Raw genomic sequence first — 14,742 nt, forward strand, 5'->3', positions numbered from 1 at the left:
TGGGTTGCTCAGATCTAAATGACTCCAAGTTTTCCACCAGTAAATTGTCAGTCAGAGCTCTAACAAGATGGGAGGGGGCAGAGGGACCAGCAGCCCATTTTTAATGGGCAGGATATTTTCGCCTGCATATTTTCTCAATTTGAACATAGAAAACAAAATGAAGCACTTAACCTTACTGCGATACATTTTTAAAAGTTCATTGAGTGTTTCCCTGGTTCCTTTTTTATTCCATTAATGACAAGAGCTAGACATTCTGACAACTCCACTGTGTCAGCTGAAGTCTAATCCTTATTCCTATTGTTCCTATTGACATCAAAGAAAAATTACTCCCAGCTCTTGTTGAAGGTAAGCAATTAGGCTCCAGGAAGACTGGACTTTATATTGAGATAGTCTGTCGGGGGGGGGATAAAGGGGGAAGAGGGTAAAGCGGGGGGAAATATTTTTCTTTTTTTTATGCTATTGCTTCCACTGATGACTTCGAATCCCTCAGAAAGTAGATATTAAATGTTACTTGATTTATCTGTTATATAGTTTTATATATGTAGAAATGTATTTTATAGTGGGTATATAGTATTTTTTTTAACATGCACACACACACTAGTAACAACTGGAATAAAAGTGCAGGCTTCATAAAAAGATAGCATAAGTATTTGTACAGTTGTAAAATGCAAAATATTAGCAGCAGTGAATATTAGCACTATTTCAAATTGAAGCAAAGTAATAAGCACCTGAACATTGGGTTGTTGATTTCTCGGTTCATGATCATGGCTTCAAACATAGGCCCTTCCCGTACCACAAACTCTATCATTCGATGTATCAAAGCGAGCAAATTCCTACAACAACAACACAGTTAAAGAAAAATTGATTCAGACCTAACACTATATAAAACTACACTCCACCTAAGACACTACAACTGTGCAGAAGATTATTTTGCTGCCTTGTTAAGAAAACAGTATAAAAGATAAGGTAACATGGAACATATTATAGCCTTGCACCATAGACACGGGCATTCTAAAATAACGACATGCCTAGGAGTTGTGGAGTAAGAATTTAAGAGGAGACCTCATTCCTGAATTTTCACGGCTTAGCCTACAACCATCTCTTGCTTAGCAGAAGCTTAATAGTATTTATGCTTAAAAATGGGCAACAGAAAACCAAAGTACAACTAACTATCAAAAACTAAGCCCTCATCTAAATTGTCTAGAACTAAGACCAAAGTGTTAGCTGAAGTTCTACAGACAAGGAAGTGGCTGAATATTACGCTCAAAATTAAACACACATATTTTGAATATTCAACAGAAACTGCATTCATCTTTCAACCTATTCAAGTATGAAAGGAAAAGCAAATAGCCTTCTGGATGCCAAAACAGGCAACAGTTTTATTAATTTAGATAACCTCTTTTTAGTCAAGACTCAACTACAGGCATAGAACAAGAGTGTCCATGGTTTTGTGTCATACCATCCAATGTTTCCTCCTTCATCCACTCAGATGAACCAAATCACAATTAAAAAAAAAAATTAAAAATCTGTATTCGTTTCATTCAGCACTACATCCTGAGACAGGCAAGAAGCAGATGTGAAGTGCATGTTTTCCAAGCCAAATCTGAAAATGCAAAGCTTGCTACCAGGAGACAGTCATCTAAGTTTATAAAAAATAGTGATCTTCAGTTTCCAATCTCTTGGAGTTCTTTTGGAAACGGGATCCTGAATTTTCAAATATAAATTACCTACATATATCAAAAGCTTCACAGCCCGTGTCCTTTGAATGTGATGCAAACAAAAATACAGATTTTTACATTTTAAAACTTATTTTCTTAGACCTAACAAATGGATCTTGGTTCTTTACATGTATCTCATTAGATTTCCTTTTAGCAATTTTGTAATGATTTAACTTCAAAAACTGTTACATTGAAAAGCTGCAGAATTTTCTATTACTTCTTAGTAATGAGGTGATAATTTTCTACCATGACTATTCAATGATCTGCCACAGATATAATGCAGACAAAAATATTCAACTTAAAAACAGTAATAAAAACCTGCCCATGCCATTTGCAAACTTAGAAAATGTTCTCTTTTATACCAGCTAGCATTAAATCTATATTTGCCTCAAATATTACACAAAAAACCCCACAACTACCTACAGCTCAGTTTTCCTGTTTGCTTTTTATAATCCCAGAAACATTGTAAAGAGGACATAGTCACAATAATACTGTAGCCATTTTATTTAAAGTAGTGTTCTGAAAGTCTAAATAGCAAGATTGTTCTTATATGAACTGTATTTGGAAACATCAGTATGAAAACAATTTGCAATTAGCTTTCAAGCCTCTGACTTGTTACACCTTCCACTTATTTTCAGGCAAGTTCAATGTGATCATTTCTGGCTTCCTGCAGAACCATGCCATTGGTTTTCATCGAATTTTTCTTTCATCAAGTACAATTAAGTTGCATAAGAGCAGCTTATGCTTTAACATAAACATCTGCTTTGGAAAGACCTCAGATGTAGGAAAAAAAAGATTCAGTACATTCTCTATGTGAAAGAAGGTGTTACATGCATTTCAGTATATAAGACATGACTACTTGAAAATGAATTTCTCAGAAAAAAACTTGATTGTGTATATACAAGGTCTTCTGTTTAGTAAATGCTAAGAAGCAAGAGATGTTAAAAACTGGTATTGAAAATTTTCCAGCAAAGGAGAATTAAATGTATTATCCCACTGAAATCAAGTGAATTTTTTGCACAATGTGATGCACTGAATAACAGTCTTAGAAGCTGTCATTAGCATCTTTGGAAGTCACCAGGAAAGAAAAATTAAAAGTATTTTCAAATACAGTTCAATTAACATGAGCTTTTCTTATCCTACAAGCTTTCAAAATGCTACAGTAAATAAAATGGAAACACATTTCTCTCTGAAAGTTAATTGCTCTGTATGCACTGTACAGTTTTACAAGTACTTGTTCTACTACTCCATGTTTCTCAAATCAAGACTCCTCCCGGTCACCCTAATTATTAATGTCTCTACCAAACAAAAATTGTACTGTCCTCAAATTCCATCAAAAATAGTAGTGCACTTGAGTATCTACTGACAAATTTATCTACTACGACTAGTTTCACTATGACTTCCCCCCACACGCAAAAAAAAGGAAAAAGGGACTTTGTGACAATTAAAAGTGTAGTAAAAAAGATGACAGTTTTAAGAGCATTATTTTAAAATGCCATTTAGCTTAAGTTGGCCAACAAAAAAAGTTTTTCAGTTATAATAAAACCACATTTATTGGAGCCGATCGTACCAATGTCTGGTCAAAAACTGTATACTTTCCCAATCCATCCCATGATGTTTTCCTGGTCCCCCGCTGCCGCAGACAGTTCAGCTGGTGTTGCTCACCAAGGCCAATGTCAAAGAGAATTTGGTAGTCTTTTGTGCTTATTTACTTTTAAAACAGTGTTGTGTTCCTATGTTTGGGAAAAGGTTTTAGCTTAACTGAGCAAGAGTGTACTTAGACTAGTGTGAAGGGAAGAGCACTGATTGGGACCAGAATGTAAAAAATACCCTTGTAATAGAGAACTGTTCCACATTAAAAAAAAAAACAAAACAAAACAAACAAAACAAAACACCACACACAAAAACCCAACCCCACACACACAAAAATCAAAACCAGTTTTAACTAAATTGGTTACAAATTGTACAAATAAGAATAATAAGAATAATTAAAAAAAAAAACCACAAGCAACCCCACAGCACTACACTAGGGACAGCTGCATCCCAGCTGTGATGTACTCGGAGGTTTACATCAGGACTTACACAGTGTCTAAGCTGAGCAACTTCACCCTGGCATTCACCAGGTGACTTCATTACACTGAAACTAGTGCTCAAGTTCAATCAAAAGATAATTACTTAAACCTATCCTCAGTAAAGAGAGTTATTAAGATAAGAAAGGATAAGAAGCCTGTAAAACACACAGATTTCTCTCAAGCGTCATGAAAGAACCATTGCTCAGTCAAGCCATTACCTTTTCCTCAACATCACCATTTTTCTTTAAAATTCCGAAGTGGAAATTTTCTATATTTAGATCAGTAATAATAAAGAAAAACATGTACCTTTCTGTTGGGATAACCACTTTGACTATGGCTTGCGACAGAGTCTGTATATGAAGTCACATCAGATAATAAACATAGAATATGTGAGTATTGTTAACAAGTAACAAGCAAAAATATACATATGCAATGAAAATACTACACATCTATCACAAGTTTTGCAGGCAATCACTGCTGTGAAGTTACAACTAAGCAATTATACAAAATGCAAATGGTTGGTCAGTGAACCATAAAGGTTCACTAATTGCAAAGTATCAGAACATTCCTGTCAGAATGTACATTGATGCACTGAATAGGTACTACACTGAATATAATTAAGAAAGAGCTTCTTAAATTTATGAAAAGATTGTAAACTATTTGACTTGGATCAAGTTGGTATTACTTTATTCCCAAGTCTTACAAAAATAGCCCTAATATTTAAGTGTTATTCAAAGAATCAACAAATTCTTACAAATGTAAATCAAGTTGGTTTGTGATTACAAGATACTTACCCTTTTAAACAGCTAATATTGCAGAAAAAAAGTTTGAAAACTGACTCCATAAGTAACATAAAATACTTACTCAATGTCCAGATTAATTAGCTTCTACACAAAATATATCAACTCCTCTAGTGTAAAAAAAATAATGCTACCCAAATTTAAATGTAGTATTTTCTCTAAAGGAAACAATTTAGATACTGCAATATGGCAGCCAACAAAAGGGGGGACGTAGGAGAAAAAAATCCAGGGAGCCTGGAGGGGGAAAATGATAGCCAGATTGAAAGCAGCACTAAAATAAATCAAGACCCGATATACTGTACCCTAACACAAACATGAAACAGAGCTTCAGGAATCAGGCAGGTTCCCTTGGGCTACAGCAGGGAGCCAGGGAGTTTGTACACTAAGGGCTGCCAAAGTCAGCCTGAGCAATGCAAATATATGGAGCCATTGAAATACTGTCACAGATGTAGCATTTAACAATGCGATATGGCCCAGGGTACTGTAAGTTACCTTCTCAAAATCTTCCTTGTTTTTTGGTGGCGGTAACATTGGAGCATTAGGATTCTTCAACCTCTCTCTAGGCTGGGCATTAAAAGGCAGTCCTGACGGAGGAGGCGGGAGGGTGTGCTCCATCATAGAAGGTGGAATGTATATTGGATGTGGTGGTATAGGTACAGCTTTGCCCCAGCCTAGCTTCATTTCAAACGACATAATCATCTTGCCTGAAAAAGTGACACAAAAAAACCCAAAACCACCATTCTGTTATAAACTGGTTCTGCATCACTCAACATTTCTCCATGCAAGCACAGCATTTAGGTTCGCCTGCCACCATTTACTTTTTGCTTACATTGTTGATTAGTGGATCACGTCTATCAGACTACATGATGCGCAAATTAAAGCCTATTAAAGAAATACTTTATTAATCTTCCCCAAAGTACATTTTCAGAAGACCACAACTACTTGAATTGCTGGTGGGAAGAAAATATAAAACTTTTGATATACAGCACATCAAAATTAACAGAGTAATTTTTAAATGACATTATTTCTGCACTTCAATTCTTCAAAATGTTTTGTTCATAATAACGGATTTCAAATTATGCTATTCAAACAGAATGTAATAACCAATTAGACTTCTACATGTTGTAAGCCTACTTACTAGCAGTGCTTAGTAAAGAACCATTGTGAGTAAGCGATGCAAGGGTAACCTTTCATTTCCTATTATTTTTGTCAAGGATGCTGATTTTTTATTTTCAGGCTCTTCCTGAACTTTAAGGACATAGCTTTCTTCTTCATGTAAGATTTTTTCTTTTTTTTTTTCCAAATTAAAGATAGACAAGATAACCCACATGCAAAACTACATGTCTGGTGTAGTACAGTTACCTCTTCAGTATTAGGAATTTAGCCATCATTAAAAATAATATATTTATAACCAACTATTGATTATATACTGTGCACTAGTTAAAATTTACCCACAAAAAATGTTGCTGGTAAACTACCGCAAGTAATAGTTTCCTTCTTAAAATAGTCTGTTTAAATAAAAGATATTATCAAACATTAGCTCTTGCTCACATTTTCAGAACAGTCAGAAATTTCACATGTTTACCCACAGCAAAAGCCAGCACTGCTCCCAGCCCTGGTGTAGCTGTAGTTTGATGACATTCAGCTGCCAGTAAAACAGTGCAAACCAAAATCACTGCCAGCGTGGTGTCTGCTGGAGTTACAGCACATCTACCACTAGCCTGATAAAGCAACTTGAAGATACGCTTACAATCATTCCTCAGTATTCCTACAAAGATAATTACAATGCCAAACGGAGAAACATGTTTACCATTTAAATTCTTTAATGCTCTTTCAGCATCTCTCCTGTTCATAAAGGCAACAAAGCCACAATTTCTTTCTCTTGCTCTTTCTTCATCCGTTCTTGGCCACATAATTTTAACACTTGCTAATGGTCCAAAGCGTCCAAATTCTTGACATAACATCTCTTCATTCATCTACACAAAAAAGGGTAAAATTAACATCTTGCTACTGTATTTCTAAGATACTGATTCATATTATTGTCCAAATGTCGAGATTTTAAATTTTTTACTTTCTTGAAAAACAACACTTTGCTGATACCTTAATTTTTGCAGCATCATACAGAGCATTTATTCAAATGAACACAGTCACCAGATGTACCTAGTATATATGTTTAAACATGTGTGTATGGTTTAAAATAAAAAGGGGGGATGGGGGGGAATTGCCACTGAAAAACAATTCAGCTGGACTCAAACACCAACACTGCACTTTACTCCTTGGCTCCAAACTTACTTGAGGATTGATGTTTCCAAGATACAAATTTGTTGTGCTTGGATCTCCAACATCATGTGACCCTGGGGCATAATCATCCAGAACTACAAAGATGGAGGAAGAAAAAAAGCAACAAGAGAAACGAAGTCATAATACTTGCTACACATTTAAGTGACAATATTATATTGCATGAGAAAAGAATTTATATTACCACCAGATGATCTGTTTCTTCTTGAAGGCGCATCCACTGAATAAATAGAAAAATATATAGATATATAGTTTAGTCTGCAAATTTTGTAACCCAAACAAACATTAAATAAAAGCATCTACTCACTTGAACGACGCTGGCCATCTGAATCTGACTGAGGTGGTTCAAAACGACTCAATCTACCTTTTGTTTTATGTCTTTCATCACGTTCCTCTTGTATCCTGTAAAACAAGTTTAACGTAAGTAACAACTTAATACTATTTTGAGGTTTTTATTCTAAAATTTTCAATTTACATTAGAAATATGAGAATTTTAGTATTAAACAATCGACTTGTTAAAACTTTCAAATTGCCAGTATGTTCGAATTTCTGTTTAATCAACTGGAATATAGTTCACACCATTACTCTAGCTGCATGCTTCCTCATTCATACTGTCAGGGTGTTTGAATCTGAAACAGAATTGACTTAGTTTGAGACACAGTTCACAAGACCAGAAATAAGAACTCTGCTCTGAAAAAGTGACCCAAATTCCACGTCTAACTGGCAGAGACCCACTGACTGTTCAGATGACTCTTCAAGACACACACAGCTCCTTAGTGTCTATTTCTCCTCCTACCTTTTCTAAACCTTATGCACGTGGGTTGTCACCTTGTAAGGTGACACACACCCCCATATGACCATTTCCAGAACATATAGGACCTCACCTTGGTTTGTACCACTGAGGATAGTACTCATACGAGTAATTAAGCAGTTCTTTGTAGTTTGGCCTTAAACCCCAGTACAAAGATATCATGTGCCAAGAATACACGGCTGTCAATTCAATACATTTACATCAACACCAAACACCTGAACGTCCTCATCCACTACAGTATCTACTTGTCTTGCTGTATCTTCACTAACTTTAACAATGTGTGAGACCACATTAACAAGTATTCTCATTTACAGACTCACATTTGCTAATTTATAACAGAATTGCATCCCGAGTTCCACTTTTAAGGAACATACTGACAGCAGCTGTCAGAGAAACAAACCTAGGTTTCCATTTTTTATCCTGCTAGATTGCTGGTGGATTCAATCATCAAAGCTTCTAGTCACACCAAAGTGATCAAAGCTTAGGTAGCTTTGGAAACATTGCCAGCCATCCACTTACTGCGATCTCTCAAATACTTGAGGCATTTATATGCAGTTTTTTTGGCTAATTGCTCTGGATATTCTTCTGCTTAGGAATGCAGTACCGAACCTCTTCAGAGGTCACAATCAAGTATCTCTGACATGCAAAGAAATCCATTCATTTCAACAGACAAAGATTTAAGCGAGCATACTGGTCTTTTTTGGTTTGTTTTTTAATAATTTTATAGACTCTGGTTGGTGGTACATTTCAAAACAGAAGCTCTTTCCAGCAATAGTGGTAAACACATTCTATCATCAATCAGCATAAGAAAGGGCAGAAGTATCAGGAAACACCAGAGGAATCATTATTATAGATGGCAACTGATTATCCAGACAAATCACACATACCTGCAATGAGCATCTACCAGCATGGGTTCATACTATGTTTAATTATCATTGTTACTGTTAATTAAACCACACCACTCCACAAACATTTGGGAGGAAAAAAAAAAACCAAAAGACACACACACACAGAAAACAAACCACCACACTACTTTGGAAAACAGCTTAGCAGCAATGTCCTAATTATTGCCTGCAAATACAAGTTTAAAACCTTGCATCTTCTTTATTTATAGTAAACTTACTGCTTTAATTCTTCTTTAAAAAGTTCCAAATTGCTCTTTTTCTTTTCCTTCTCTCCTTTCTTCAAAGGCTAAAATTAAAGATATATCAGGAAATATTTCAGTAGATAAAATGAAACAAAAATAAAAATTATACATATATCACAAAATTGTAGATCATTTCCATGCATATTTTACCCACAGCTTTCAAACCAATGAACTACAGGAGAAAAAAAAAAATTAAAAAAAACAGACTTGAAAACATTAAGACTGAGTGCTATCAAACACAAAGCTAGAAAATATACAATTAAAGATAGCTTAAACTTAACTTTGTTACTTCTCATTACAATGCATGTGTGATCAAACACTCCCCACAACACACAAACTTAAAATATCTGTGATGTATTTTCGCAGTTGGTTCCACTTAGAAGCTGACTACACCCCTAGCAAACCCCCATGCTCTAATTAAACTGATATATGTGTGTACATATATATGTAATGTACTTTACATATATATATTGAATAGTTTTATCCACAGACAAACATTCTATGTGAAAAGAATTTCCTTCTCTTGCTTCCTTCAGGATACAAATAGAGGCCTGAAGAAACAGTTACTCTAAACAGTTCAAGGTCCTCAGAAAAAAAAACTCTTGAATGACAAAAATATGGATAATGTACTACTACTTTTTTTTTTTTACTGTAATATATGCACCTTAACTAACTCATGTGAACTCTTAAGTTCAACACATTGCTTTTATATAATCAAATTTAAATGAAAACGTTTCCAATAGGCAGACATACAAAATGTTTGTGTTACACACTACAGCTTTGGAAAAACTGGACTTCCTACTCACCCCAGGCAAAGTTGTTTGTTTGTTTTTGTTTTTGGGGATGGTCTGCCAAATAAATAAAATCATTTTTACCTCATTATCTTCAATCACCATTGGACAGGGCAAGTGAGTAAACTGATTGCATTACTTGATAAGTATTTCTGACAAATTTGAAAAGCAGTAATATTCTTACAGTACAAATACTTGCACATGACAGAACAGAGCTCAGCATAACAAAAAACGCTACAATTCACTTCTGTAACTGTAGAGCTTTACATACAATGAAAATGAAAACTGCCATCCAGTAATACCCCACTAGTCTAAATTAGAGTTTTGTTTAAAGCTGGAGGGAGGCTAGCATGGGATTTCCCACAATTACCACATTATATCTTGTTTCCCACCCTAACAGGCAGTATCACATGTTTCACTTAAGCTTAAAAATTGTAGTAAGCTCTATTAAAAGTTTTTTTAAAGAAAAACAAGACATTAATTACTCATTACATATTTCTAGTAGTAACAGTAATCATACGTAACTATCACTTGACTTGAAGACTAAGGTTGTTCATAATATTGCCATCACTTTTTATGATGAAATCTCAGTTTAAGAACAACAAAAAATTATTAAACAATGCACAAGTTCAAATAAGTTAAATAAAAACAAGGTATTCAGCTTCAAAAATGTGCAAGTCCTGCAACTCATTCAGTATAACTCAAAGAGCTAAATAAAGGACTTCGCAAACATCACCACAAAAGAAAAAATAAAAAAATTAAAAACACAAGAAAAACTTGGTTCAATGCAAAGGTCAATTTTTTTTAAAAAAGTTATAAAAATGTAAAAACAGAGGGCAGCAAGAATTGCTTCTAAAACTTCACAAATTCTCAGGATTAGAGATACTGTTACTTTGCAACAGTCACTAAATCTGCATCCATGAGAAGTCTGTCTCAATCAGCAGGAACATAGTAAAAACGTAGAAGAGCCAGATCCAAGTGCAGTACATGATGCTCTGGTATCCCATGGTGGATACAGGGCTACTGAACCTCTGCATTTCACCATCTTGTTATTTGCCAGGGGATTAAGCAAATCAAAATTTCCACCTCCTTTTACTATGTGATAAATGCAGATAAAACTACTCTGCAAGATCACACAGACCTTTTTCTAAGCACTTCCTAAGTATGGGATTAATATTCAAGTAAGAAACTTACAGGCTTTTTGGTTTCTATCATTAAAAGGGATGGAGGCTTCTCATTAGATGGCTGGCTTGGTTGATTTTTTTGATCTGAAAATCGTGATGAAGGCTTATAGATTTTACCCCGTTTTTCATCTGTTTCATGCTCCTCTGAAATTAAAGGCAAATTAAAAAACAAATTATTTTAACTAATGCCACACAATACTGTTCATTAGAAAGAATGCTTCTGTTCTTTAGTCTTGTTCATTCAACTCAATATGTTATTTCATTTTTTAAAAGTGACAATACAAATGTTCCATAATTTAACATCTTTGAACATGAAGAAAAATTAAAAATATTAGGTATTTTGAAACAAAGCATTTTTCCTCTGGAATTTAAAAGACAAATCATGCCACTAAGTACTAAGTCAAATCATAAAAGTAGATTTTAGCACCAAGTCTCTTTTGCTGCTTCTAATGCAACATATTAATTTTAAAATGTAATTCAAAGCCAATCCTAATCTTTACTGAAAGCCAAATGACCCACCGCCACCCCCAAAAAAAGGTTAGCTATACCTTTAGATGCATTAACGATTCCTCCTCTTACAAATGTTTTCACTTTATTACCATCACCTCCTTCAAAGGCAGCAAGGAATTCTTCATAAATTTCTGCAGCAGCCTTCTCATCCTCCTACATAGCAAATGTTAATCTATTTACTATCATTATAGAACAACCTTCACTAGACAGCTATTCTTAAATTAGCTATGTGACATTCCTTTTCTAGAGTTCATGCTACAAACTGCATCAAATAAGTTTCAGCTTTAGACAGAAGAATTCAGATTTCTGAGAAATGTGGGAAGAACACAGCTTGTAATACGTAAAACAAACAAGGCCTGTATGCTCAAATATGACTGTTCATTCACATTCAAAAAATGTCTACTAGGAAAGATAATGTGAAAGACCAGTACTGTGAGACTGGAGCTTTGTTGACCTAAGCATCAAAGAACAGCACGTATGACATCTTACCTGTGACTGAAGGGGATTAACAACAGGATCATCTTTATGCATCTCTCAGAGAATAAAGTTAATTCAATGAGAGACTGAGGCACTAAATTTACCACTACCATGTTTCTTTGGGCTAGTATTTCTTCCCAACAACTTAGAAAGAGATATCCCACTGAAATAGAGTTGTGTGTGTTAAGTTCAAAGGCCAAAATCTTCAAACTTCTACCTACCAACTATAAGCTACATATTCCCTAAAATTAGGATGCTCCTGAGTATCCTAAAATTCAATATCAATTTTAATGTTGCTATTAATTCCAAGAGAAGCCATTAAACAAAAATACATTTTACAGAATAACAAGGATGCATATGGAAAGAATTTCAGAGATAATAGATACTTTAATTATTGAAATCCAATGATATAAAGAAAACAACAGAAAATAACATAAGGTGATGGTTGTCTTTATTTTGAGCAATACAACAACTAATGGACTGCCATAATTCAGTATTTCAGGATGCCTGAGAACTTGATTTCTCACACAGAAGAGAAAAAGAAGCAATCCTCTCTCTATCTTAATGCCATGGGTGCCAAGAACAAATTAAACACGTAAAATACAACTCACTTTCATTCTTAGACAGTTACAATTATTGGAATAATGCAATTCCGTGATAAAGCGCATTATAATATTAAAGCAAACTTAATTCAGTTCTGCATACAAAATAGAATTTTCATTATATACCATTACCTTCTTTTTTAATTCTTCTTGTTCCTTTTTGCTCAGAGTCCGTTTGGCAGCACTCATTTTGCCAATACTGAATGCTTTAAGCTTGCTTTCCATTAGAGGCTGCAAAAGGTGTAAGAAAACAAACATTAGACTTCTTACAAAACAACTAAAATATTGTTACTCTTTACCTTGGTCTAGACCAGAAACTGTCTGCCTCAAGTGACTTAACCTGAACAAAACAAAGAAAAGGCTTCCTGTAAGCCAGGGGGCCTGCATGAATGAACAAGGAGCTCCTGGACAAATTCAAACACAACAAGGAAGCCTGCAGAGGGTGGGAGCAAGGACAGGTCGCCTGCGAGGAATACAGAGAAATTGTCCAAGCAGTCGGGGATCAGGTTAGGAAAGCTAAAGCTCTGATAAAATTAAATGTGGCCACGTACACCGAGGGCAACAAGAAAAGCTTCTAGAGGTATGGTGGTGATAAAAGGAAAACTAGGGAAACAGTTGGTCCCCTCCAGAAAGAAACAGGAGACCTGGTTACCCAGGATATGGAGAAGGCTGAGGTACTCAATGACTTCTGTGCCTCAGCCTTCACTGGCAAGTGCTCTACCCACACCACCCAAATTGCAGAAGGCAAAAGCAGGGACTGAGAAAATGAAGAACCACCCACCGTAGAAGATCAGGTTTGAGACCACCTAAGGAACATGAAGGTGCACAAGTCTAGGGGACCTGATGAGATGCATCCACAGGTCCTGAGAGACCTGGCAGATGAAGTTGCTAAGCCACTGTCCATCATATTTGAGAAGCAATGGCAGCCCGGTAAAGTTTCTGCTGATGGGAAAAAGGGAAACACAACCCCCAGTTTGTTGGTGACAGCCAACATGGCTTCATTAAGGGCAAATCGCGCCTGACAAATTTGGGCGCATTCTACAATGGGCTTACAGCATTGGTGCATAAGGCAAGAGCAGCTAATGTCATCTACTTGGACTTTTGCAAAGCATTTAACACTGCCCCATAAAACATCTTTGTCTCTAAACTGGACCATTCAGTGGATACGGAACTGGCTGGATGGTCCCAGTCAATGAGTTGTGGTCAACAGCTCAATGTCCAAGCGGAGACCAGTGATGAGTGCTGTTCCTCAGGGGTCAGTAATGGGACTGCTGTTGTTTTACACCTTTGTTGGACAGTCAGATTGAGCTCACCCTCAGCAAGTTTGCTGACAACACCAAGCTGTGTGGTATGGTCAACACAATGGAGGGAAGGGGGATGCCATCCAGAGGAACACTGACACTTGGAGAGGAGGGCCTGGGCAAACCTCATGAAGTTCAACAAGGCCAAGTGCAAGGTCCTGCAGCTGGGCTGGGGCAATCTCAAGTACAAATACAGGCTGGGTAGAGAATGGATGAAGAGTAGCCCTGAGGAGAAGGACTTGTTTGGAAAGAAGCTCAACATGACCCAGCAATATGCGCTTGCAGCCCAGAAAGCCAACCATATCCCAGGTTGCAAAAAAAGAAGCATGGCCAAGGGAGGTGATTCTGCCCCTCTGCTCTGGTGAAACCCCACCTGGAGTGGTGCATCCAGCTCTGGGGCCCCCAACATAAGAGGGACATGGACCTGCTGGAATGAGTCCAAAGGAGGCCACAAACATGATCTGGAGCACCTCTCCTCTGAAGACAGGCTGAGAGAGTTGAGGTTGTTCAGCCTGGAGAAGAGAAGGTTCCGGGGACACCTTATAGCAGCCTACTGTACCTACAGGGGACCTACATGAAAGCTGGGAGCGGGAAGTGGGGGGAGGAGCATGTAAGGTCCCTTCCAACCAAACGATTCTGTGATTCTACTTCTCTCTGAACTTACCATTATCTAATAGAACCAAAATAATTAAATCCATGGTTTTTTTAAAAAAACAAATCATCCTTGGTTTAATGAGAAAGGTTTTAATAAATTATTCAAACACAGCTGAAATCTGAAGGGTACTTGTTTTAAGAGCCTGGAGATCTTACTGCTACACAACACACACTTTCTAAACCTTTGGAAATACATGCTTTGCACTACAGTTCCTTTTTGATCACTGCAGTTTCCCAAAGAAAAAACAAAATGTTCTATAAGCTCTTTTGACTATTTTGGCCAGAAAAATGTTTGTGCATGGTTGAACAGGTGTAACTGAAGAACAAAATGGATGCTAAATTTCAATTGTACTTCAAGGTTAAATGCAGTATTTTTC

General features: G+C 36.2%; 1 protein-coding gene across 12 annotated transcripts in view; it reads right to left on the reverse strand.

Annotated features, from left to right (window-relative positions):
• Positions 1 to 14,742, reverse strand: part of U2SURP (U2 snRNP associated SURP domain containing) — a 46,137-nt gene that overhangs the window by 21,273 nt on the left and 10,122 nt on the right. For 3 of the 12 annotated variants that reach the window (XM_065073962.1, XM_065073956.1, XM_065073958.1), the window contains exons 3-14: positions 12,543 to 12,641; positions 11,370 to 11,484; positions 10,832 to 10,965; positions 9,653 to 9,694; positions 8,823 to 8,890; positions 7,196 to 7,290; positions 7,073 to 7,108; positions 6,883 to 6,965; positions 6,401 to 6,566; positions 5,083 to 5,294; positions 4,097 to 4,140; positions 729 to 833 (exon numbers count right to left, since the gene is read on the reverse strand). In XM_065073962.1, coding sequence (XP_064930034.1) covers positions 729 to 833; positions 4,097 to 4,140; positions 5,083 to 5,294; positions 6,401 to 6,566; positions 6,883 to 6,965; positions 7,073 to 7,108; positions 7,196 to 7,290; positions 8,823 to 8,890; positions 9,653 to 9,694; positions 10,832 to 10,965; positions 11,370 to 11,484; positions 12,543 to 12,641 — 1,199 coding nt within the window. The remainder of the gene's footprint in view (positions 1 to 728; positions 834 to 4,096; positions 4,141 to 5,082; positions 5,295 to 6,400; positions 6,567 to 6,882; positions 6,966 to 7,072; positions 7,109 to 7,195; positions 7,291 to 8,822; positions 8,891 to 9,652; positions 9,695 to 10,831; positions 10,966 to 11,369; positions 11,485 to 12,542; positions 12,642 to 14,742) is intronic. The other 9 variants (XM_065073964.1, XM_065073961.1, XM_065073963.1 and 6 more) reach the window with 7 other exon arrangements.

The sequence above is a fragment of the Columba livia genome, chromosome 9, assembly GCF_036013475.1.
Source record: "Columba livia isolate bColLiv1 breed racing homer chromosome 9, bColLiv1.pat.W.v2, whole genome shotgun sequence".
In the NCBI taxonomy this organism is placed as follows: domain Eukaryota; kingdom Metazoa; phylum Chordata; class Aves; order Columbiformes; family Columbidae; genus Columba; species Columba livia.